At 44.3% G+C, this 27,562-nt stretch overlaps 1 protein-coding gene across 2 annotated transcripts; it reads right to left on the minus strand.

Annotated features, from left to right (window-relative positions):
• Positions 1-20: 20 nt before the first annotated feature.
• Positions 21-25,721, minus strand: CNR2 (cannabinoid receptor 2). 2 transcript variants are annotated; one of them, XM_077481832.1, is made up of 3 exons: positions 25,483-25,721; positions 13,912-13,980; positions 21-7,405 (listed from the first exon to the last, which is right to left on the minus strand). In XM_077481832.1, exon 3 carries the CDS (start codon positions 7,154-7,156, stop codon positions 6,083-6,085), a length of 1,074 nt encoding a protein of 357 aa, XP_077337958.1. In that variant the 5' UTR covers positions 7,157-7,405; positions 13,912-13,980; positions 25,483-25,721; the 3' UTR covers positions 21-6,082. The 2 variants fall into 2 exon arrangements, with proteins under 2 accessions (XP_077337958.1, XP_077337959.1); XM_077481833.1 differs by lacking the exon at positions 13,912-13,980.
• Between the last annotated feature and the right edge of the window lie 1,841 nt (positions 25,722-27,562).

The following is a 27,562-nucleotide window of genomic DNA, read 5'->3' on the forward strand; positions in this document are numbered from 1 at the left end:
ACTGGGAAATGATGCAATAATTATGAAAGACTTTGACTTTTTATTTAAAGGAGAAGTATGGGATGGGTTAAATAACTAGTACACATTACATTAATCACATGTCAGCTAATCTTTTTTTCCCACCTCTTTTAGTTTTTACAGCATGTACACATTAACTTTCCTTCAGCTGGCAAAAAACATTTTCTGTTTGAAAAAGGTGTATACAACTTCACCAACACACCAACACACCCCGTGCCGCAGTAATACGACCTCACACAGGAAAACAGAAGATGACTGCTTGGCCAGATGGTAAACAATGTGCCACACACACGCACACGACAATGTCTTGATATGCACACTGTATATACCAATAGCCAGGGGTCAAGTCCTGGGGAAAAAAGTGTGGGAACTCCCACTCAAGATCCACTCCCCCACCAAAAAAAAAAAAAAAAAAATGATACGCTCATATGCACGAACGCTTCAAAAGTGGTATTTTTCATCCAATTTTCGTATTGTGTGTATGAAGCTTAACCGTTAGTACATAAAAAAAAAACAATCCTCAATAAACATAAATACGTTAATTCTCTGAATAATCAGCATTGATTCCATTGTGCTTCCATGCAAATGTGAACATCATGTTCTGAACTTTATTGGGTAATTTTATTTTGTATATAGAGTGTTTATGTGCTGAGTTTACACTTTTCATTGAACAGAGTTTGGATAACACAGGGTTAAACGAAAAGGTCATAAATTAACTGCACATTATCTGGACAGAATGCTTGGTGATGTGTTCCTGCTTAGGAGATGTATGTTAGCTTGGGGGGCTGCAAACTCTGCAGGGCTCCAACACACACTCGCTGCTTTTCCAACCCTTCACATATTTCCACATAAACTTCCCTCCTGGCATTAAACTTTGCCAGGTATTGTGCTCAGCTTACCACCAAAACTGATGTCCCTCCCTCAGCTCACCTCTCTCCCTGCGTGTCCTTTGAGCAGAATAGCTCATCTACCAATTAGCTAGACCTAGACCTGATCTACCCGTCAGCTAGACCTAGACCTGATCTACCCGTCAGCTAGCTGTGATTGACAGGTAGATCGAAGCGGAAGCTGTCATGGGGCCCCCTACTGGCAATGTCTGAATGGTTAGGTGTACGGCACTTACTATTGCGAGCTGTATCGGCAGCTGCTGGTGTAGCACCTGCCACACAGCTCGCATACTTCAAAGTCTTGCAGGACACAGCTGCTAACAGGAACTGAGTTCCTGTTGTGGAAAAAGTACAGGAACTCCGTTCCCATGCGTTTCCGCAGGACTTGAGCCCTGCAAATAGCCTGCATGTGTGTGGAGACTGTATAACTGACTGGTATGCTTGCTGCAGCTCCCACATCATAAAATCAGACAATAGCAATCAGTTATACAGTCTCCACACACATGCAGGCTATCTGTATATACAGCGTGCAGATAAAGACATTGTCTGTGTAAACAGTGAGCAGGTCTAAGAAGCATCTCTGTGTATACTGTGTATATTCCAAGCTGTTTGTAAGATAAATCTGTAACAAGTGTGTGCTATGTGGGGACTGCTGAAGTCTGTCTTCTGCCCTACTGACCCCTGTACTTTGCCCTAATGACCTCTGCCCTTTGGATTTTTGACCTCTGTCCTCTGGACCGCTGACATCTGGACTGCTGCCCTCTGGACTGCTGACCTCAGCCCTCTGGACCTCTGTCCTCTGGACTGCTGACCTCTGCCCTCTGGACCACTGACCTCTGCCCTTTGGACTTCTGACCTCTGGACTGCTGACCTCAGCCCTCTGGACTGCTGCCCTCTGGACTGCTGACCTCTGTCCTCTGGACTGCTACCCTCTGGACTGCTCATCTCTGTTCTCTGGACTGCTGACCACTGCTCCCTGGACTGCTGTCCTCTGGACTACTGCCCTCCGAACTGCTGACCTCTGCCCTCTGGACGGCTGCCCACTGGACTGCTGACCTCTGTCCACTGGACTGATGACCTCTGCCCTCTGGACTGCTGACCTCTGCCATCTGGACCACTGACCTCTGGACTGCCGACCTTTGCCCTGTGGACTGCTGCCCTCTGGACTGCTGCCCTCTGTCCTCTGGACTACTGACCTCTGCCTTCTGGATTGCTGACCTCTGGATTGTTGATCTCTGGACTGCTGCCCACTGGACTGCTGACCAATGTCCTCTGGACTGCTGACCAATGTCCTCTAGACTGTTGACCTCTGTCTTCTCCTCTACTCCCCTCTGGACTGTTGATCCCTGTCCTGTTCTCTAATGACCTCTGTTCTCTTCACTGCTGAACTCCGTCCTGCTGACCTTTGTCCTCTACATTACTGCCCTCTGTCCGCTGCCATACTGAATCCTGCACACTGTCATACTGAACTCCCATCCTCTGCCCTGCTGACCCCCTGCCCCCTGCACACTGTCCTATAAATAAATTGCCTCTGTACAGTCCTCAACAAACTGCTGAGTGCTGACCCTATCATCTGCTCTGCTGACCTTCCAACCTATGTTACCCTGATTTTTTTTACTGCATGCCAACGGCAGACAGAAAGTGTTTAGAAATAAATTATATTAAAATAATAATGAAAAAAAAGCACCCCTGTACACATTATAATGCACATGTGTACCCCTCCTCTAATGCACATGTGCAGCCTAGGGCACACACGTGTATGTAAACATAAATTCTGCTACACATGGTTGGGTATGTATAAAACTTAAGAACTTCAAACAAACAAGAACTGTACATACTTTATTCTGATCCATGTATTGGTCGTGCGATTGTAGATCCGTGCAGGTCAGTGAAGCTGGCCACCTGTTATTGATTTGAACAGGCTGCCTGCACATGGTTGCAGCAAACACCTGTAAATCCCATGTGGGTGAAGACAGCCCTTCACATGGGTGTACTTAAGCTTACACTCGTGTAAGCCCTGGTTCACATTGATGCTATTTGACATGTCAAATCGCATGCCAAATCGGCGGCAATTGCCTGAAATGGTAACGTCGGAATCGGTGCGACGCCACATTTGCGTCACCGCACCGAATAGTTTCTGTACTATTTTTGTCAATTTTGGGGTGTGATTTTCTTTGACATCTGTGCAGAAAGCCAGCACAGATGTCTCTGAAATCGTCCCTGACGTGACATGTGACAGGGCTTTTTTTCAGGAGGAACGCAGTTCCTGCATCTCCAGCACTAAATTTATGTAATGGCAAGGGATGCTGGGGATATGCTGGAGGGTCTATTGATGATTGCTGTTGGGGGAGCTATAGTCTATAGTGACTACACTGGTAAGGTTCTATTTTTGCACGGGGGTCTATTGTTGGTGGAGGATCTATTGTTGCTGGGAAGGGGTTTTATATTCCCGGAGGGTCCGTTGTTGCTGAGAGGGATCTACTGTTGAGAGAGATGTCTATTGTTGATGGCTGCTGGAGGGTCTATTGATGCTGGCTGCTGGGAAATCTGTTGTTGCTGCTGGGGGTCTATTGTTGCTGGGGTGGATTTTTGTTGCGGGGGGGGGGGGGGCTTTGTTGTGTGAGGGAACTATTGTTGTTGGGGTATCTATTGTTGTTGGCTGCAGGGGATCTGTTTTGCTGCTAACAAATTCTATACAATTTACTTAGCACCACAGAATGATACTTGGTTCTGTATTCTCTAAAAGCGGCACTGGGAGGAGGGTAGGGGATAGAGGTGGAGACAAGGGGTGACTTAGAAGAGAAGAGTTCCTGCACCTATTCTCTTTTTAAAAAGCCCTGGACATGTGGGAATGAAATTGTGCGAGGTCAGTGTGGGCAGTCAGTGTATTGAAGAAGCAGGGGTTTCCCTGTGAAACGCGTTGACGTCACTCCCTCCCCTCTGAATGTCTGACACTCCATGCACCTTCCACCATCGTCGGGCATCCTCAGCACGGACGACTTTGGGTATGTAGGTGCGAGACAACGTCACTTTGGCTCTCCAAATCCAGTGGCTATCCACAAGCTTACCGTCTCTGATGTGGTTACGGAGTTAGTCCCCATTCAGCCTGGGTGACGGGACTCCTGATACTGCATATGCAGTGACAAGCTCAATAGGAAAACGAGGTGATCCCTCACTCAGCTGTACTGCATCCAGCCCATTGGACACTATTGTTACCCTCACCCCTACGGATAACGGATAACCAAGTATGACAGATTATGGTAACGTCTGTCATCTGCAGAGTATCTACCCTTTTATCTGGGTAAAGTACACTACAACATTTGTATACCTATTGCTGATTGTGCTCTATTTGCTGAAATTATCTTGACTTTATGTTTGATTGTCATGATGTCAGTTTTTCTATTTTCTTTCTGGATCTCTGCAAAGATAAGTGTTCATGAGGTGGAACTTTACTAGCTTACATTCCTTACCTTTCCTACCATATGTCCCCAATAACCATAGACTGCAGATTCTGACCCTTTGATTTTTGATTTTCAGATTCATTTGATTGAATTTTTTGGTCTTGATATGTGCAGGCTCCTACCCCTCCACAATACCCTCCTATAAGGTCTGCCTGGCCTCACGGTGTTTGCTGCCACATTGCACATTTATTTTATAGTGCTTTTTTTGGCTTATACTATGGTACACATGCAGTGAAGATGTTCCCTTATTTGTTTGTTTGTCTGTCTTTATTTGTTTGTCTATCTAAAACGTTGATATTAGATGGTGAATGGTGGAGGTTGTAATGATTTTATACTTCTGTGTATTTGGATATTTTTATCAAACATTTAATACATTTTTCTTTTTTTCTTTTTTTACATATTATTTGCATTTATTCAGATATTTTGGGGATTATTTACTAAAGGAAAATCCACTTTTGTACTGAAAGTGCACTTGGAAGTAAAATCACTGTAGATCTGAGGGGGACATGCAAGAAAAATAAAAAAAACAGCATTTTAGCTTGCACGTGATTGGATGATAAAATTAGCAGAGCTTCCCTTCATTTCAGATCTACCCCTTAGATTGAGAGTGACTGTACTTCCAAATGTACTTGCAGAACAAAGTGGATTTACCTTTCATAAATAACCCCCTATATCTCTGTGGCTCTGTAATGCCGCATACACACGATCGAATTGTCCTGCGGACTTAGTCCGCCGGACCACAGTACGCCGGACAATTCGATCGTGTGTGGGCTCCAATGAAAAAGTCCGGCGGACTTAGAAAGTAGTTTTGACTTAAAATATGTCCACTGGACTTGGCTTTCAGCGGACAATCCTTTTGTCAGTGTGCTGGTCCGGCGGACTAAGAATGACGCATGCTCTGAAGCAAGTACGAGAAGGAAACTATTGGCTACTGGCTATTGAACTTCCTTTTTCTAGTCCCGTCGTACGTGCTGTACGTCATCGCGTTAGCAATTGCCGGACTTTTGGAGTGTCCGTGTGTCGCCAAGTCCGTTTGTTATAAAATCGTGTGTACGCAGCATAAGTGGCATCTTTTTCTATGCTTATCTTTCATTGGTCACACTAGTGTGGCTAGGCTAAAAGTCAGTTTTTACCTGCAGGGAATGAGCAGGTTTTCCATGCAGGCAGGAGGTCCCATTGATGTCTACTCTGATGCAGCAGCTGCACAGATACAGCTTCTACTCCCAATATGACACTCGTGCAGCCATTAGCGCTGCACGTTGGCTGCCCATGTAAATACAATGTAACATTTCACATGTACCAATAAAAAAAATGCACAAAGTACAAAAGACAAAAATAATATTAATTTCAGTGTACTTTTTTTTTTAAATTCTATTTTTTTTAGCCTTGACCATAGTAAATAAAGAAAACTATGTACACACCCACTGTACGTGGCCTTCAAAGGTCTACCAACAAAATACAAAAGAACAAAAAATATGTTTCAGTGAACATTAAGATATGATATGATTGAATGAGTAGAAGTTTAGTCCATTCTTACTTTTGTATTTGTATACATATTAGATATAAACCACTCTCATAGCAGTTCTCATTCTTCATATATCCTTCTGATAATAGCATTAACCAAGTCCCGTGTTCTAATTTTTTAAGCCTTTTTTTTTTCAATGTAGCAATCAGAAAAGCAAATTCATATAAAAAGGGCTGCCAATTGAATCATTCTTAAATACTGAACTCAGTGTCGCAAAGAGTGTCATCACAAGTGTTTTCTAACTCCATGTTCTTCTGAGTCCCTTCAACCTCCGGTGGACTCTTAAAGAATTTCTTTAGGCATTTAACTTTCTTGAGATATCTGATTAGTCTGCGGCGGAGTTCTCTACTTTTTAGAGCATAGATTACAGGGTTGACCATGGAGTTGACCAAGCAAAGAGTACTGCAGAAAGCAAAAACTGTTTTTATTTTACTGTCCAGTGAAAAGAGCAAGCTATGTACCATAAGAATGAGAGAAGGAGTCCAGCACACCACAAGTACAATTAAAACTATGGCTAAGGTTTTGGCCAGCATGACGTCCATTCTCAGACGACGTTCTCCACGATCTGTTTGTAAGCTGTGTTTTACCATATAAATTGTATGCTTATGTGCCTTCCATAGGATGTGGGTATAAGAAAAGATGATGGCACCGAGAAGAATAAATATAAGGAAAATCCAACTTGCTAGGTATTTATTGTCAATCAAGGGAAAAAGTTCTGAGCAGACTGAATCTAGAATACAGCAATTTAGACCCATAAGTGGTAGATACGAGATAATTGTTGTCCCGATCCACATTACAGTTAATGCCTGGAGTGCTCTTTTTCGGGTGACTATTGCTTTATACCTAGAGGGCCTGTAGATACAGATGTACCTGTCAAATGCTGTAAAAAGTAAACTTCCAAGGGATGCAGTGAATGATAATGTGACACCACAAAGTTTGAATAAGAAAACAGAAGGAGTACCTGCTCCATGGAAGACATGGAAGTCAATAAAACTATAGGAAAAAAAAAGGCTGGCCAGTAAATCCGCTGTAGCCAGACTGCCAATAAAGAGAAACGAGGGTTTCATTCTGAGATGAACAGAAGTGAAGATCAAGGAAAGGACCAAACAATTCTCCAGGATACACACAGTTCCCGTTGTAATACAAAGCACTGCTATGAAGATTTTCTGTGCATTGCTGTTCAGGATCAGGTAGCATTGAATGTCTATGCCTTCTGTGGCACATTTTTCAGAGCTACTAATGGAACTAGTGTTACAAGCATCCATGTTTATCGGTGTCCTTCCAAATCCCTCAGGGAATCCTTATTGGTGGTGCCCGTAACGAACACTGGGGAAAAAAGCCATTATACATGTACAATGCATGTTAAAATTAACTTCAGTAAGTAAATAAATGCATTTTCCAGTAGAGAGAGAATAAGCAGTCAGATTCCACCTTGTGTCTGTATTTAAGAGGAAGATGAATGGAAGTTGAGGAAGTTGATTGGTTACATTAAGTACTTCCACTTTGCTCTTTCCCTTTGAAAAATAAAATAAAATACAGTTATCAGTCTGCATGGATTTGCCATACATTACATTTGTCACATACTAACATGTTCATTTCCCAACTGTAATTTATTCAGCCATCAAATGAGATTCATCCCACAAAGTCACCTTTTTTTGTGAAGCGCTAACAATTTAAAGCTAAATTTTAGGTTTGGTAATTTGTACATAGTTAAAGTGCTTGTAAAGGAAAATAATTTACTTAAAAAAATAACAAACATGTCATACTTACCTGCTCTGTGTAATGGTTTTGCACAGAGCAGCCCCGATCCTCCTCTTCTCCGGTCTTCTGCCGGCACTCTGGGCCCCAACCACTTGCCGAGTGCCCCCATAGAAAGCTGCTTGTCATGGGGTCACTCATGTGTGCTCGCTACCGAGCTGGCTTTCTGTGTCCATAACACTGCTCCCGCCTCACTGGCTGTGATTGGCTGAGATGCAGCAGCAGGAGCCATTGCTGTCAATCAGGAGGGTGAGACCCGGGAGAGCCTTGAGTCTTGTGCAAATCACTGGGTCGAGATCAGGCTTAAGCAAGTATTAGGGGGGAGCTGCACACTGAAGGTTTTTTACCTTCATGCAACTGTGCTGAGCATGCAGCCTCCTGTGTTCACAATTTAATTTGGCACCTGTTCAGCATGGGACTAGAAGAGATCACTGTAGTAGCACTGCCTAATACATTGATTTCCAGCTTCTAGACAGATGCCACAGGTATGGCACATACATACTCACATTGGCTCAAGCTGGACCTGTGTAAATATGTAAAAATCGCCATACCTAAACATACCTTCAGCTTTAAAGCATATCTGTAGGACGCGTACTCCTTGAGCTCCCGCACACACCGGACTATTCACAGCTCCCAACGCTCTCACAATCCACAGCACAGGTCGGTAATGGGAAGGAGAGGTGGGGGAGGCCACCAGACCCCTGACCCACATAAAGAGGGGGAAATCTGATGTTTTTTCACCCGATTAGAGCTGAATCGGCATGCCCCCCCCCCCCATACAAGATCCTTGCCCCCCCCCATCCAAGATCCTCTTGGACAGGCACACATGCGGCCTCACATGGAGCTGCTTCACAGCACTCCACACCACACATGAGAACCAGGCAGCGTGGCAGATCCCCTGCAGACTCTGAAAACGGCTCCATCCGTTCTGCCTGCCATTCCCCTGAATCTCACCAGTCCTGAAGCCTGTGTGCAGAGACTTGAACACTCATACAAACAAGACATGTCAGAGCTGCACAGAGATGTCACAAACAGGCTAAAAGAAGTGGAACACAGTGTAGAGGAGACTGTTTCCACATTGAATTCACATGAAGCCATTTTACATGAACACACCCTACAGATTCAACAAATAATGTACCACCAATATGACCAGGAAAATAGGGCCAGATCCAACAATATACGCATCCATAGTCTCCCAGAGACAGTGGAAACCAAAGACCTGGCCCCTGCTGTCATCGCCATGTTTAATGATCTGCTCCAAAAAGCCAAAGACGCCCCTCTGGAACTTGATTGTGTATACAGAACCCTGGGCCCTAAAAATCAGAATCTGGAACACCCCAGAGACATTATTTGCAGAGTGCATTTCTATGATGTTAAAACTGACATAATGCAAGCGGCACGCACGCAAGAGGTCATATACTTTAACCACTCACAGGCGCCTTGCAAGCAAAACAAATTAAATATCGATGGGATTTCCCATTTTACCTTTTTGCGTCCCACGAAGGGAAGTCAGCGACACTCACTGGGTGACCTCTCAAATTTCCCTGGGTGACCTCCTGAATTTTCTCTGGACCTTTGAGCTACCACAAATACCATAACTATTCCTTAAGCTATTCCCCCATGGCAACACAAGCTTCCTTGAAAGTATCCTCTCTAAATTGTAGAGGCCTCAACACCCCAGAGAAAAGAAGGCAAATATTGTATCCTTTCCATAAACTCCATACCCAAATTCTCCTCCTCCAGGAAACTCACTTTAGATCCGACATGATCCCACAGTTCCTCCATAGGCAATACCCCACTTTGTTCCATAGCACCAACCCCTCTGCAAAAACGAAAGGTGTCTCCATCGCCTTCCATGCCTTGTTCGCCCCCAGATGTCCTTGACATTGATCAGAGCGAACCCAAATATACATGGTATACAAACCCCCTCTTCTCATTGTAAACTTTTCCTATACGCGGATGATCTTCTCCTTTAGCTGACCCAACCCCACATCAGCGTTCCATCAGAGATCCACAGGTTTGGTTGTTTCAGCAACTACAAACTGAACATCTCCAAAACTGAAGCACTGAACCGCTCCTTAACACAACCTACCCTCTCCTCCCTTAAGGCCAATTTCTCCTTTCAAAGGCAAACAAAATCAATATCATGCCTAGGAACGGCCATCCCAACACACACAACAGATACAGTGGTGTGAAAAAGTGTTTGCCCCCTTCCTCATTTCCTGTTCCTTTGCATGTTTGTCACACTTAAGTATTTCGGAACATCAAACCAATTTAAACAATAGTCAAGGACAACACAAGTAAACACAAAATGCAATTTGTAAATGAAGGTGTTTATTATTAAAGGTGAAAAAAAATCCAAACCATCATGGCCCTGTGTGAAAAAGTGATTGCCCCCCTTGTTAAAACATACTATAACTGTGGTTGTCCACACCTGAGTTCAATTTCTCTAGCCACACCCAGGCCTGATTATTGCCACACCTGTTCACAATCAAGGCATCACTTAAATAGGAGCTGCTTGACACAGTAAGGTCCACCAGAAGACCCTTAAAAGCTACACATCATGCCGAGACCCAAAGAAATTCAGGAACAATTGAGAAAGAAAGTAATTGAGATCTATCAGTCTGGAAAGGGTTATAAAGCCATTTTCAAAGCTTTGGGAATCCAGCGAACCACAGTGAGAGCCATTATCCACAAATGGCGAAGACATGGAGCAGTGGTGAACCTTCCCAGGAGTGGCCGGCCGCCCAAAATTACCCCAAGAGCGCAGCGACGACTCATCCAAGAGGTCACAAAAGACCCCACAACAACGTCCAAGGAACTGCAGGCCTCACTTGCCTCAGTTAAGGTCAGCGTTCATGCCTCCACCATCAGGAAAAGACTGGGCAAAAATGGCCTGCATGGCAGAGTTCCAAGGAGAAAACCACTGCTGAGCAAAAAGAACATCAAAGCTCGTCTCAATTTCTCCACAACACATCTTGATGATCCCCAAGACTTTTGGGACAACATTCTGTGGACCAATGAGACAAAAGTGGAACTCTTTGGAAGGTGTGTGTCCAAGTATATCTGGCGTAGAAGGAACACTGCATTTCATAAAAAGAACATTATACCAACAGTAAAATATGGTGGTGGTAGTGTGATGGTCTGGGGCTGTTTTGCTGCTTCAAGACCTGGAAGACTTGCCGTGATAAAAGGAACTATGAATTCTGCTGTCTACCAAGAGATCCTGAAGGAGAATGTCCGACCATCTGTTCGTGTACTCAAGCTGAAACGAACTTGGGTTCTGCAGCAGGACAATGATCCTAAACACACCAGCAAGTCCACCACCGAATGGCTGAAGAAAAACAAAATGAAGACTTTGGAGTGGCCTAGCCAAAGTCCTGACCTGAATCCTATTGAGATGTTGTGGTATGACCTTAAAAAGGCCGTTCATGCTCGAAAACCCTCTAATGTAACTGAATTAGGACAATTCTGCAAAGATGAGTGGGCCAAAATTCCTCCAGGACGCTGTAAAAGCCTCATTGCACGTTATCGCAAACGCTTGGTTGCAGTTGTTGCTGCTAAGGGTGGCCCAACCAGTTATTAGGTTTAGGGGGCAATCACTTTTTCACACAGGGCCATGATGGTTTGGATTTTTTTTCACCTTTAATAATAAACACCTTCATTTACAAATTGCATTTTGTGTTTACTTGTGTTGTCCTTGACTATTGTTTAAATTGGTTTGATGTTCCGAAACACTTAAGTGTGACAAACATGCAAAGGAACAGGAAATGAGGAAGGGGGCAAACACTTTTTCACACCACTGTATATATGCCCTAAAATTTAGCCTACTACTCACAAAATTCAGACGCTTCACTGAAAGCAGAATGGACCTACCAGTGTCATGGTTTAGTCGCATGAACACACGAAAAATTTATATTCTCCCCAAGTTATTGTATCTATTCCAAGTGTGAATAATAATATTACTGTGCAAGATATCAACAACGATGAAACAAACGTGAGTATGATAGCTGCTACAGAAAAATATGCCAAAAATTCAAATCGGATAGGTGCAAAAAATGTAGAGCTAATGAAATGTGCACTTCAATAAAAAATGTATGAAAAGACAAAATCCAACATATTAAATTAAACAAATATGCAAAAAAAGTCTCAAAGCAAGTCTCATAATGTGAGTCCCAATGTAAAAAACAGAAATAAAGATCCTCAATGAAGTAGTGATCTTCAAACATGCTGAGTGCCATATAGAAAGTCCACAGTGAGTGAATCCAAAAAGTGAATAAGGTGAAATACCCTTACCAAAAAAGTTGGACCTGGATGTCAGCAACACCGAATTGTATGAACCTTGTCTGATGTGTTTCGTCCAAATGGGACATCTACAGGGGCATCAGCTTGCAGATGCCCCTGTAAATGTCCCATTTGGATGAAACGCATCAGGCAAGGTTCATCGCTCCCCACATTGCTTTTATTAATTGTGATCACCTTTATTCTCATTTTTATCATATCTTTTTTATGTACATATACACATGTATATATATGCATATAAACCTACTCTTTTTGACCTACACCATTTGGAGCCCCCTCTCTTTTTTATTTACATCTATCGTATTTTTAAGAGAGTGGCCGGGGTGTTCTTTTCTGAAAAAAACATCTTTCAGTCAGGATCCTAGAAGTTGTTGGTGGGCACCTTGGAGGTTTCAGAGTTCCTGCATCCAATGGAGAGAATCATCTATTTGTGTATCCATGCTCGTACGATCCACTGAACGAGTCCATTCACACCCCTATTTGGTAACCTAGCCCTCCCAGGGGGTAGATCAGCCCTAACCATCTATAATTATAACAGATCCTCCTGGCCCACAGCACAACAATTTGTTAATGAAACCCAGAGTACCTTTGTGACAAACCACACCACCACAGCCTCCAATATAACATGGCTGACCCCCCTGCACTTGACTTCCTATTGTAAGAAACTTCCCGACTCTGAACAAATCCACAGACCCCTGACTGGCTTTGAACAGCTATGCACATTCTCAGAAACACCCTGGCACACTCTATCAACGATCTACAGACTGATCCTAGAACATACTCATGGTACTTTATCTAGTATTAAGTACATTAAGGCCTGGTCAGAGGAGCTTGGAAGAGACATATCAGAGGTAGAATGTGGTAAGGCCTTTCTCTTTACCCATAAGTCATCCATCTCGAGTTACACTCAGGAAAAAAATTATAAGCTGGTATCTAGGTGGTATCATGTTCCAATGAACCTCAAGATCATGCTCCCGTCAGTTACCGATATCTGCTGGAGATTTAATTTGGCAAAGGGTATGTACAACCACATCTGGTGGTAATGTGATGAGATCCGCCCATTTTGGGTGCAAATCTTTTAAATTTACACTGAAATATATGACAAACTGCTCACTCCTTCCCTTCCATTGCCCTCCTTTCCATACTACCTGGTACTTTGAAATCCGAAAAGCACAACCTTCTAATTCCTATGCATTGGAAAACCACCTCCTCCCCATCCCTTATAGAATGGGTGGGTGAGATAAACAACATTATGCTTATGGAGGAGATGCAAGCCAAATCTCTAGATAAATACGAAAAAATGTCCTTTATATGGAGTATCTGGAGGCATTACTCTACTTCAGACAAATACCCAATGTTCAGTATAGATACATTGATTTCCTCGGTCTCTGGTCGCAGCAGGCTCCCACAGGGGCACCCACACCGACAGAAATTGCACTTTTACGAATGTTAGTACTACGTTTAAAACTTTACCTCAATGACTCATTCTCAGACTACCTATGTAAACAACATAGAATGCACTATATTTTTTGTACAATCCGAATTTGTCAGGGCTTTTTGTCGGGCATCTGGTCCTGTTCTTGTTTATTCTGTTTAAATTTATGTTGAAAACAATACAAACTTATTGAACCTAAAGCATATCTGAACCCCCCCCCCAAAAAAATTACATTTTGCAGTGTACCAGTCCTTAAATGTGGTGACTGCACTAGTTTTCTATATTTTCACCTGATAATCTGGCCAGGGTGGCTCCTCTCTTCACATGTGCAATAGAGCCACCCTTGTACAGCAGCATTATCAACATGGGGAATGGGGAAAGCATACTGATAGATGCACTAGCATGTTTAAATAGATTTTACTAAGAAACTAAAATTGAACTCCAGTTAACATTTTTTAAGCCATTACAGCAACAGTTTATTTTTTTTCTGGGATAAAGGTTTGATATAAGTGAATAAAAGCTTACCTTAGTAAGCACCCCTGTCTGTGTTAAATGGTTTGTCTTCCTTTTTCCACTTTTGCTAGACAACTTGGTCTGTTAAAGGAAGTTGAAAGATAACAGACTTAAGAAGTCCATACATTTATAATCTTTTTATTTAAAAATAAAATAAAAACAAATTATGCAATCCATTAAATGTGTGGATGGGGGAATCCTTCCTGGTGTGGTATTGTATTCTGACAGCGGGGTGCTTTCCCCGCTGTCAGAATACAATGATCAGTGCTGCCGGGTATAGCCAGCAGCACTGATCGTTTGGAAAAAACATGACAGATGGATTGTACACAAGTCTATTGATAAATAGACTTGTGTACAACCAACCTGCCCATACCTTTGATCAACGTACGATCCGTGTATGCTAGGCTTTACTAGACAGATCACCAATTGTAAATATAGGAAAAAATCCTGAAAAAAAAAAAAAAAAAATCGGTGCAGCCACCACATCTAAGGACTGGTAAGCTGCAATATATTACATTTTTTCTCTGGAGTTTAGATGCACTTTAAAGGATTCATACCAACTTTCATAAAACAAGAATGAAACTTTTCAATTTTATAATTGCATACCTCCCAACATTTTGAGATGAGAATTAGGGACACCTACTACTAAACGTATGTAGGCATAGGGCACGCCTCCTGCCACACCCCTTAAAGGAGAATTAACCAAAAAAGTTAATTAAATCCCCAAGGACTTTTTTATTATTTTTTTAACACTACTATTCCTTTATATTGGCTTTTAAAACGTATAAATGCAGCAATTTAGAAATCAGATGAAAGGTTTAGCACTGGGAAACACTTTCTGAAAGATAAAAAGTGCATTTTATATACAACGATAATGCATAGATCAGACCAAAATGAGGGACAAATGAGGATGAAAGAGGGACAGAGGGACATTGCTCCAAATTAGGGACAGTCCTTAGAAATCGGGGACAGTTGGGAGCTATGTAATTGTGTTGCCTTGTATCCTGCCTTCTACTATTCACTGGAGAACATTGATAAAGAGAGGTTGAGCTTAGTAGAACAAAGTTTCTGTGAGGCCGCGTACACACGCGCGGACTGTTGGCCCAACTTTGTCCGTCCAACAGTTTGAGCGAACAGTCCGCTCAAACTTAGCATGGACGGACATGGCCACACACGACGGACGAACAGTTTGCTGAAACCGTGCGCGATGACGTGAACGGCACGTACGACGGGATGAAAAATACGATGTCCTATACACTGCAATGCAACCTTCCGACGTGGAAATCCTTTCTGAGCATGCGCGAGACTTAGTTGGCCGAACAAGCCTACACACGAGCGAACAGTCCGCTGAAACCTTGTTTCAGCGGACAGTTTTTCGGAATTTCTGTAAGACCTTGTTCGGCCAACTGTCCGCTGAAACTGTCCGCTGAAGCCCCACACACGAGCGGACTGTCCGCCCAAACACTGTTCAGCGGACAAGGTTGGGCGAACAGTCCGCGCGTGTGTACGCGGCCTAACATACAGCAAAATCATAGTAAAAGGGTTACAACGTTTGTTGTTTTGGTGGCTATGGTAATGATTTAGGTTACTGAAGCATCGTTATACATAGGGGCATTAACAGCACTGCACATTCTTCAAGCTGAGCAGAAGCATTTCATAATTATGCAAAATACATCTCAGAACCACATGCGCCAAATACCCTTTCATATTCAGAACCCAAGTGTAAGAGGTAACAAAATAATCCAGATTACTGTGTGAGATCCACGTGAAAAACATGCTTTACTGCTTTAAGAGCTTCCAGAGATACCTATGAAATGGTTAGGTGCCTGGCTGTCATACTGATCCTCTGACTTCAACACCTTCTGAACCACTGACCGGAAATAATGACTCATGCACATAGGACATTTAAAAAAAAACAGCGCTGCTGCCTGGAAAAAGCAGCATTCAAAACGCACTGTTAGCCGTGTTTTTCAATAGCGTTTATGGGTGCTTATGGGCGTTTTTCCACCTTTTTTTGTGGCGTTAGTTTTTGGCATTTTTTTCAGTAAAAAACACTACCTATAATGTAAAAATGCCTAAAAACACCAAACGCGCCTAAATGCTTGTTACAGAGTTTACAAGCGCTTAGCAGCTTTTTCTGTCATTTTGCGTTTTTACTGCTCAACAACCTCTGCTCTTGGACACACAGACTGATGTTTTTTTTTTTTTTGCTGCCCCTAAACGCTTATGCCACAAAACGCCTCTGAAAGTTTAGGTGTGCATGGACACATAGGCTGACATGGAAAGGCGTTTAGAGGCAGTAAAAAAAACATCAGAGGTCCCTAACAGCAGCTGTAAAAACATCCTGTGTGCATGAGTCCTAAGTATGCTGCTGAGGAGAAGGGATGACTTAAGGATTGAGCTGCACCCACGGGAAGCTGTCACATGAAAGCACACCACTGGCCCAAACAGCTGCAACCCTGGACGTCCCCATCCTACAGTAGCACAGAACAACGGGGTTAAGATGCTGGTGACATCATTGACCTAATATGGCCACATTGCCATATTTTGACAGTGGCTTTGACCAAATATAGTCATGTGGTCATATTAGGTCAATAAAATTACCAGCATCCCGCCCCTTTTTACGCGTGGCTGCAGGGAATTCCCCACCTGCAGCTGACTGGGCTGGCGAACTGCTGTCATGTGACCGTCTTCTATGGTTTCCTACACAGGGCTAGTCGTTGCTAGGATCCTGACGCTGTCAGCTTCCTAGCAACCGATTAATCCCCATCCCCATTCAGCTGCCAGTTGGAAGACTTCCTAGCTCCCAGCTGAAATAAACAAAGGGACAGAGGATGCTGGTGGATGTCATTACCCAGCCAGCAGCTGAATAGCTCTGAAGAAGTGTCACTGGTTGTTATGACACGGTGTACAGCACAGCAAATAGCATCATAACGACCAATAATGCGGTGCTCGAGGAGAGACATGTCCACAGTATGGACACTACAAGCTCGTTGGTGCTCCCCACAATGCCTCCTGCGAAGACTCACAGAAAAAATGCAGAATACACTGATCAGCGCTGTAGGCTATAGCCTGCAGTGCTGGTTGTGAATTTTTTTTCCAAAAGGCTGGTTGAACAGAAGTCATTCAGTAGGTTGACTTTTGTTCAAACTCAGTGCCCATACACTAATCCAATGGGGTATGCTGGAGGGTCTATTGATGCTGGCTGTTTGGGGATCTATTATCGCTGGGGGTGGTGGGATTAGTTGGTTGCTAGAAAGGTCTATTGTTGCTTATTGGTGGTCTATTTTTGCTTGGGGGGATCCTATGATGCTAGGGTGTCAATTGTTGCTGGGAGGGATCTACTGTTGAGGGAGAGTTATATTGTTGCTGGCTGCTGGAGAGTTTATTGATGCTGGCTGCTGGGAGATCTACTATATTGTTACATTGGGGGACTATTGTTGCTGGGGGGGGTTATTCTTGTTCAGGGGCATGTTGCCCTGGTGGGAGGTCTATTGTTCCGGGGGTCTATTGTTGCTAGGGAGATCTATTGTTCCTGGTTGCAGAGGATCATGTTCAGAGGTGGGTGGCGTATGGAGACAAGGGGTGACTTGAATGTGGGGAGTACCTGCATTTATACCCTGATTGTGGCAGATTCCTATGGGTCTGTGTCAACAGGCTTTGAGTTTGTGTCAATGGTATCAGTCTGAGATGCTTTTGAGATCCTTCAGAATTCAATGACAAGTGCAGTTGACCTGTCTTCAGGTTATGCATTCCTCTAGCCTTGTATGGGAATGCATAGTCTGTTTGAAGCAAGCAAAAGCCTGTTGACACAAGCCCTTTATAATAATTGTATCCATGGTAGTGCGTATGTGTTTGTATCAAACAGTCAGTTACGCAAAAGAAGTTTGCAAGTGAACCACTACAGACAGGATTATGAAAGCTATGTGTGCAATGAAGTCATAACCCCAGGCCTGCATGCTTGTTTCCAGTCAGTGACAGGCTTCATGCACACGAGACGCAGATGCAAACGCTGCTGGACACATGTTGAAACCGGCGTTTAGAAACGCGCGTTTTGCCGCGATTTTTACCGCGATTTAGCGGCGTTTTACAGCGTTTGCGTCTAGAAGCGTTTAGTTAAGCTAACATCATAGACCCTCCCCAGCTCAAAAAAACAGTATTATTAACTATTTCAGCAATTTTGTGAGACCAGAGTGAGTAGCAGCAGCTGTGAGAGCTGCAGTGTACTTGTATTTAGCGTGTCACTTGCCACGGCACCTGCCACAAGTTGTGGATTGTCCACTTGCCACGTCACTTGCCACGTCATCTGCCACAAGTTGTGGATTGTCCAACTGCCACGTCACCTGCCACAAGTTGTGGATTGTCCACTTGCCACGTGACTTGCCACATCACCTGCCACGTCACTTGCCACGTCACCTGCCACAAGTTTTGGATTGTCCACTTGCCACGTCACTTGCCACGTCACTTGCCACAAGTTGGGGATTGTCCACTTGCCACATCACCTGCCATGTCACCTGCCACAAGTTGTGGATTGTCCACTTGCCACGTCACTTGCCACATCACCTGCCACGTCACTTGCCACGAGATGTGGATTGTCCACTTTCCACGTCATCTGCCATGCCACCTGCCACAAGCTGTGGATTGTCCACTTGCCACGTCACCAGCCACATCACCTGCCACAAGTTGTGGATTGTCCACTTGCCACGTCACTTGCCACATCACCTGCCACGTCACTTGCCACATCACCTGCCACAAGTTGTGGATTGTCTACTTGCCACGTCACTTGCCACATCACCTGCCACGTCACTTGCCACGTCACCTGCCACAAGTTGTGGATTGTCCACTTGCCACGTCACCTGCCACAAGTTGTGGATTGTCCACTTGCCACGTCACTTGCCACGTCACCTGCCACAAGTTGGGGATTGTCCACATCACCTGCCACGTCACTTGCCACATCACCTGCCACAAGTTGTGGATTGTCCACTTGCCACGTCACTTGCCACATCACCTGTCACGTCACTTGCCACAAGATGTGGATTGTCCACTTTCCATGTCACCTGCCATGCCACCTGCCACAAGTTGTGGATTGTCCACTTGCCACGTCACCAGCCACATCACCTGCCACAAGTTGTGGATTTCCACTTGCCACGTGACTTGCCACATCACCTGCCACATCACTTGCCACGTCACCTGTCACAAGTTGCGGATTGTCCACTTGCCACATCACTTGCCACCTGCCATGTCACTTGCCACAAGCTGTGGATTGTCCACTTGCCACGTCACTTGCCACGTCACCTGCCACGTCACCTGCCACATCACCTGCCACAAGTTTTGGATTGTCCACTTGCCACATCACTTGCCACGTCAGCTGCCACGTCACTTGCCACAAGATGTGGATTGTCCACTTGTCACATCACCTGCCACATCACTTGCCACATCACCTGCCACGTCACCTGCCACAAGTTGTGGACTGTCCACTTGCCACGTCACTTGCCACATCACCTGCCACGTCACTTGCCACGAGATGTGGATTGTCCACTTTCCACGTCATCTGCCATGCCACCTGCCACAAGCTGTGGATTGTCCACTTGCCACGTCACCAGCCACATCACCTGCCACAAGTTGTGGATTGTCCACTTGCCATGTCACTTGCCACATCACCTGCCACGTCACTTGCCACATCACCTGCCACAAGTTGTGGATTGTCTACTTGCCACGTCACTTGCCACATCACCTGCCACGTCACTTGCCACAAGATGTGGATTGTCCACTTTCCACGTCACCTGCCATGCCACCTGCCACAAGTTGTGGATTGTCCACTTGCCACGTTACCAGCCACATCACCTGCCACAAGTTGTGGATTGTCCACTTGCCACACCACTTTCCACATCACCTGCCATGTCACCTGCCACAAGATGTGGATTGTCCACTTGCCACGTCACCAGCCACATCACCTGCCACAAGTTGTGGATTGTCCACTTGCCACATCACTTTCCACGTCACCTGTCACGTCACCTGCCACAAGTTGTGGATTGTCCACTTGCCACGTCCCTTGCCACGTCCCCTGCCACGTCACCTGCCACAAGTGGATTGTCCACTTGCCACATCACCTGCCACAAGCTGTGGATTGTCCACTTGCCACATCACCAGCCACATCACCTGCCACAAGTTGTGGATTGTCCACTTGCCACGTGACTTGCCACATCACCTGCCACGTCACTTGCCACATCACCTGCCACAAGTTGTGGATTGTCTACTTGCCACGTCACTTGCCACATCACCTGCCACGTCACTTGCCACAAGATGTGGATTGTCCACTTTCCACGTCACCTGCCATGCCACCTGCCACAAGTTGGGGATTGTCCACATCACCTGCCACGTCACTTGCCACATCACCTGCCACAAGTTGTGGATTGTCCACTTGCCACGTCACTTGCCACATCACCTGTCACGTCACTTGCCACAAGATGTGGATTATCCACTTTCCATGTCACCTGCCATGCCACCTGCCACAAGTTGTGGATTGTCCACTTGCCACGTCACCAGCCACATCACCTGCCACAAGTTGTGGATTTCCACTTGCCACGTGACTTGCCACATCACCTGCCACATCACTTGCCACGTCACCTGTCACAAGTTGTGGATTGTCCACTTGCCACATCACTTGCCACCTGCCATGTCACTTGCCACAAGCTGTGGATTGTCCACTTGCCACGTCACTTGCCACGTCACCTGCCACGTCACCTGCCACATCACCTGCCACAAGTTTTGGATTGTCCACTTGCCACATCACTTGCCACGTCAGCTGCCACGTCACTTGCCACAAGATGTGGATTGTCCACTTGTCACATCACCTGCCACATCACTTGCCACATCACCTGCCACGTCACCTGCCACAAGTTGTGGACTGTCCACTTGCCACGTCACTTGCCACATCACCTGCCACGTCACTTGCCACGAGATGTGGATTGTCCACTTTCCACGTCATCTGCCATGCCACCTGCCACAAGCTGTGGATTGTCCACTTGCCACGTCACCAGCCACATCACCTGCCACAAGTTGTGGATTGTCCACTTGCCATGTCACTTGCCACATCACCTGCCACGTCACCTGCCACGTCACCTGCCACAAGTTGTGGATTGTCCACTTTCCACGTCACTTGCCACATCACCTGCCACGTCACTTGCCACAAGATGTGGATTGTCCACTTGCCACATCACTTGCCACCTGCCATGTCACTTGCCACAAGTTGTGGATTGTCCACTTGCCACGTCACTTGCCACCTGCCATGTCACTTGCCACAAGTTGTGGATTGTCCACTTGCAATTGCAATTGTTTAAAATATTTTTCTAATGGTTTTTCATCATTTGCAATCATTTTTGAGATTTTTAATGTAAAAAAAAAGGTCACCTTTAAAAACGCATATAAACGCAAACGCGGCTAAACGCGGTAGCGGCGTTTTGCCGCGTTTTGCGTCTGAAACGTGGAAATTTTTGCTTCTGAACGCATTTTTTTGCTTCTGGAAAAACGAGATTAAACGCAACTGCATAAAAACGGAAAAAAACGAGACTGTGTGCATGGACACATAGGATAACATTGAATGAGTTCAGGGGCAGTTGAAAAAACTGTCCAACTGCATCTGAACGCGCGTTTAACTGCGTCTCGTGTGCATGAGGCCTTAGGAATGCAAAGAAAGGATGGCATCCCCAGATATACGCAAAAATATGTCTCCAGTAGCAGCTCCCATATATTCCTGCACATTGGTTTTACAACTTCCCGGTCAAGGTACATCATATGATGTCCTTGACTTTGCGGGGGTATATCTGAATGATGCCTGCGGCTACAGGCATCATTCCGATATTGGCTTTTTTAGCCAGCTATTCCCTGTATCATAAGAATGTTTACATTCCTTGTAATAGGAGTAAAAGTGATAATTTTTTTTTCTTTTTAAATTGTCAAACTAAAAAAACAAAAGTAAAATTAACAATATTAAAAAAAAAAATCTAATAATTAAATTAAATTCTGTGTGCTCGCATGCAGAAGCAAATTCATACATAAGCCTTACCCACATATGAAAACGGTGTTCAAACCACACATGTGAGGTATTGCTGCAAACGTTAGAGCGAGTGTAATAATTCTAGCCCTAGACCTTCCCTGTAACTCAAAACATGTAACCAGGAAAAAAATTTAAAGCGTCACCTATGGGGATTTTTAAAGCGGAGGTCCACCCTAAAGTGGACCTTCCGCTCACTGGAATCCTCCCCCCCTCCGGCGCCACAATTGGCACCTTTCAGGGGGGAGGGGGGTGCAGGTACCTGTACAGTACAGGTATCTGCACCCACTTCCTGGATAGCTCTCTGCGGAAAGGGGTGTAGATTACGCCCCTTTCCGAAAGTCCCCCGCTGCCTGCTGGGAAACACACAGATCCCAGAGGCAGCGGGTCCATCCTCATTGCGCAGCGCGACTCGCGCATGCGCAGTAGGGAAATGAAGCCGAAAGGCTCCACTTCCTGATTCCCATACCCAAGATGGCGGCGGCAGCACCCGAGAGACGATCGAGAGATCGGCTTCGGGTGCCGACATTGCGGGCGCGCTGGACAGGTAAGTGTCACTATTTTAAAAGTCAGCAGCTGCAGTATTTGTAGCTGCTGGCTTTTTAAAAAAAAAAAACGCACACTCCCGGCGGACTCCCACTTTAAGTACCGAAGTTTGGCGCCATTCCATGAGTGTATGCAATTTTTAAGCATGACATGTTAGGTATCTATTTACTCGGCGTAACTTCATCTTTCACATTATGTAAAATTGGGCTAACTTTATTTATTAATTTTTTTTAAAGCATGAAACTTTTTTTTTCCAAAAAAAGTGTTCAAAAAATTGCTGAGCAAATACCGTGCGAGATAAAAAGTTGCAGCAACCGCCATTGTATTCTCTAGGGTCTTTGCTAAAAAAACATATATAATATTTGGGGGTTCTATGCAATTTTCTAGCAAAAAAATGATGAATTTTACATGTAGGAGAGAAATGTCAGAATTGGCCTGGATGGGAAGTGGTTAAGGTATACAGATAGAGATTCGCTAAGAGTAGACATTTATTCTATATAATAGCTGATACCACCGTTTTTTTTTCATCTGGAATTTACCTGATCCACTTTATTGCCTAACTTAAGTTTTTAAATATGCAAGCTTTCAGATTGCTTTAGATATCTTCTTCAGAAAAAAGTTGTAGAAAGCAGAAAAGTCATTACAAAATTTGCATTTTTAAGTGGTTGTAAAGGCACAAGTTTTTTTACTTTCATGCATTCTATGCATGAAGGTAAAAAAACTGTGTGGGGCCTGTCCATAAGGGGCCGTCTCCCCTATCCATGCGTCCGGCCCCTAATCTACATGGGTGCCAGACACATGGATTTCAATAGGGTTTTTCTTTTTTGAAGCACGAGATTAGAGCCGGAGACTCTGGCTTAGCTTGGCTTGGCGACAACAGCGAATCAATATTTGCTATAGTCTTACTGATTCTCCTCCCGGCCAATCAGGAAGCAGCTCCTGAGACCTGATTGGCCAGAGAGTCTCAGGACCCACTTCCTGTTCGTCCGGGAGCAGAAGCCCCGGCCACTTTTTGTTTCCCCTGGAGAAGAAGCCCCGACTCTTCACCAGCTCTTCCCATCTGCCTCCTCATGGTAAGGCCTCTTATCCCGGCCGCCTGACTGTCTCCTGCGGGTGGGGGGGGGGTTTGGGTGGCCTCCCGACTGTGTCCGTCTTGGGATCACGGCCTCCCGACTGTCTCCCACATGGCAGTGTATCGTGGCCTCCCGACTGTCTCCCATGCCCATGACAGCTTTGCCTCTCTGGGGACTCGCAATCCTGACTGGCTTTTGGAGGCAGCGGGAACCATTGGCAGTCAATCACAGCCAGTGAGCCAATCAGGAGACGGAGGGGGTGGGGCCAAGCTGCGGCTCTGTACATGAATGTGTTGGAAACGCCCCTGCTTGGGTGCCCCCACAACAAGCTACTTGCAGTGGGAGCACCTGGCAGGGGGGAGGAGTCAGGAGCGCCGGCATAAGACCCAAGAAGAGGAGAATCCGGGCTTGCTGTGCAAAACCACTGCATACAGCAGATAGGTATAACATGTTTGTTATTTTAAAAATAAAAAACAAGATTTTAATATCGCTTTAAAAACATATTACCTTATTTAACCCCTTCCCGCCGAGCGTACGCAGATGTGCGTACTCGGCTTCCGGGGGGTATACCGGGATGATGCCCGCACCTGCAGGCATCATCCCGGTACCGTTATTTTCAGCAGGCGATTGGCTATCCAGCCATAACAACCGATGCGGCTAAAAGCCGCTCGGCTGTTATGCCGGAGGAGAGGGAGGGGACGTCCCCCCTCCCGCCGCCTCCCGCCGCTGTTACCGGTGCTCCCGCTCGATCGGGAGCACCGATTCCTGGTGCGATGCCTCCGGCCGCTGGGAAGGAACTGGAACGAAGCCGTAATCGGCTTCGTTCCAGTCTCCTCATAGTAAACACGGAAGCGACGTCATGACGTCACTTCCCGTTTACTCGGCTGCCAATGGCGCCGGTTTAAAAAAAATATCCGGTATTCAGAATCGCCGTTTTCGGCGATCTGAATACATTGAAGTGTAAAGGAGGGGTGGGGGGTCTTTTAGACCCCCGATCCCTCCATAAAGAGTACCTGTCACCGCCTATTACTGTCACAAGGGATGTTTACATTCCTTGTGACAGCAATAAAAGTGATCAAATTATTATTATTTTTTTTAAAACAATTTAGTAATTTCTAAAATAAATAAAATAAATAAAAAAATAAGCTCGCGAAGCAAAGAAAACGCATACGGAAGCCGCGCCCACATATGTAAACGGTGTTCAAATCACACATGTGAGGTATTGCCGCGATCGTCAGAGCGAGAGCAATAATTCTAGCACTAGACCTCCTCTGTAACGCTAACCTGGTAACCGTAAAAAATTTTAAAGTGTCGCCTATTGAGATTTTTAGGTACCGTACTTTGTCGTCAATCCACAAGTGTGTGCAATTATAAAGTGTGACATGTTTGGTATCTATTTACTCGGCGTAAGATTATCTTTCACATTATGCAAAAAAAATGGGATAATTTTACTGTTTTTTTTTTTTAAATTCATGAAAGTGTCCCTTTTCCCAAAAAGTTGCATTTAAAACACCGCTGCGCAAATACCGTGTGACATAAAATATTGCAACAATCGCCGTTTTATTCTCTAGAGTCTCTGTTAAAAAAAAAATATATATATAATGTTTGGGGGTTCCAAGTAATTTTCTAGCAAAAAATATGGATTTTAACTTGTAAACACCAAATGCCAAAAATAGGCTTAGTCATGAAAGGGTTAATAAAGGGTATAACTTGAACTCCAAACTTTGGGTGTTAAGCAAAGGCTACAAGATTCTACTACTGCTATAAATGTTGTAATAACTCAGTATGCCGCCAGCAATATATCTTCTAGACTCCTCATGCTACTCTTCCCCAGAGCAGGTTCATAGGCTGTTATGGACACCGGTACGCCCTTCTTGCTTTTCCCACACCTCTATACTGAAGAAAACATACCTCATTCTGCAGAGTAGCTAGATACCGAATTCAGGTCACATACGTCTTCACATTCTTCATTCTTTTTGTAGAACTTCAGACACAAGACATGAATTTTCTTTGTGATTTTTTTTCCCTGTTGCCTCCTCCTTCGTTATGTGGTCTCTCAACATTAGCAAAATGTTGGTAGGAGCCTTGCATGATGCCAACCAGTGGGTGACTCAACAGGAAGTGTGTTTATTTCCTTCACTTTCTGCTTGATTGACAGAAGACAAAAAGGGACAAGGCAAAAAAAAAAAGACAGACTTTATTTGGCTAACCACCACATATAGAGTTAAAAGGTACATATAGGATCTGTTTTAACTGACAAAAGATTTGTATTTGCATCCAGACAGTCCAGGCATTATACAGTTCTGCTAGGAAGCAGAATCAAATTGAGAACCTGATTTTAATTAATTGCAGCTAAAGTGGATCTTGACCTTGTCTGGGCCAATTCTGACACTTCTCACATATATGTTCTAATCATCATTTTTTGCTAGACAATCACTTATAAATCAAATATTATACATTTTATGAAAGCAGAGGCCCTGGAGAACAAAATGGTGATTGTTGCAATTTTTTTTATATTGCACAATATTTGCACTTTGCATTTTAGTACACAATATAATACCCCATATTTTGGTAAGATATAAAAGATGACGTTGCACCACGTAAACAGATATAAACATGTCAGGATTTAAAATTTCACACGCCCGTGAAAATTCCAAAAATGTGCTTTCTTTCAGTCAAAGGCTTTGTTGCTTCAGCTGTCCATTTGAGGATCAATAGTGACCCAGCAGAGAGAAGCTTTTTAGTGTTCTTGTCAAAAAAAAAAAAAGTCCCAAGCTGTTATGATCTCTACACACTTAAAGGGGCAGCCCAGGCATTGGAAACATAATTTATGTGAATGTGACAGTTTGTTTTCACTGTTCATTCCCTGACGCCACAGAGTAGATGAATTCATATTTTTGTACTGAGAAAAAGACAATGCTCTGCTTCCCACTAATCTCTTCTGCTGCTGTCACAACCACATCAAAAATCAACATAAAGGCATTGGCGTTTGAACTGTAACAAGAAAACTAGCAGGATCACCTATGGTACAGTAATATGTGGTAACATCTAATGAAATGGCAAAGACATTATTGTAACAATATTGCTGATTTAGCCTAGGTTCACACATATGCGATGCGGGAACCAGTGCGATTTCAGCGCCAGTTCCCTCATCGCATATCTCCCACGGGCAGTTCACACTGTCCTCTGCGAACCCCTGCGGGTGTCAATACAATGTTAATGACACCCCCAGATCAGCTCACAGATCTCAGTGCGAACTGTGGATTCGGACAGGAATCAGATTGCATGGGTGAGAACTCACATCGTACAGACATCGCATGTGATCGGCAACTGCTGTGCGGGTCCGAATCACATGCAATATCTGAGATTGCATAAGTGTGAACTGGACCTGCTGCGGAGATATGTGAACCGGCTGCATAGAGAGCCGGTCAAAATCTCCTGTTTTTGGGAATTGGATGTGGGGAAAACACAAAAGTGACCCAATTTTTTTTTTTTTAAAGGACAGTGTAAAAAAAAAAAAGTTAAATAAACAAGAAAAAAAATCAAAATAAATTTAAAGCGCCCTGTCCCGCGAGGGCGCTTTAAATTTAGCTCCCTATCCCGCGAGGTATCACCGCGATCATTAGAGCGAGAACAATAATTCTGGCCCTGGACCTTCTCTATCTCTGTAACTCAAAACTGGTAACCTGTATACATTTTTAAATGCCGCCTATGGAGCTTTTTACGGGTAAAAGTTTGTCACCATTCCACGCGCGGTCGCCATTTTGAAGTATGAGAATTTACTTGGCGTAACATTATCTTTCGCAATATAAAAAAAAAAATGGGCTAACTTTACTGTTGTCTTATTTTTTTTAATTCAAAAAAGTGTATTTTTTCCAAAAAAAAGGCGCAAATACGGTGTGACAGAAACTATTGCACAGACTGTCATTTTATTCTCTAGGTATTAGAAAAAAAAATATATATATATATATATATATATATATATATATAT

Source organism: Lithobates pipiens, unplaced genomic scaffold (assembly GCF_037356315.1).
Source record: "Lithobates pipiens isolate NorthernLeopardFrog02 unplaced genomic scaffold, aLitPip1_a1.2 Scaffold_16, whole genome shotgun sequence".
Classification (NCBI taxonomy): domain Eukaryota; kingdom Metazoa; phylum Chordata; class Amphibia; order Anura; family Ranidae; genus Lithobates; species Lithobates pipiens.

Coding starts and splice junctions, on each gene's coding strand:
- CNR2 (XM_077481833.1), bottom strand. CDS start 7,156: ATGGATGCTTGTAACACTAGTTCCATTAGTAGCTCTGAAAAATGTGCC.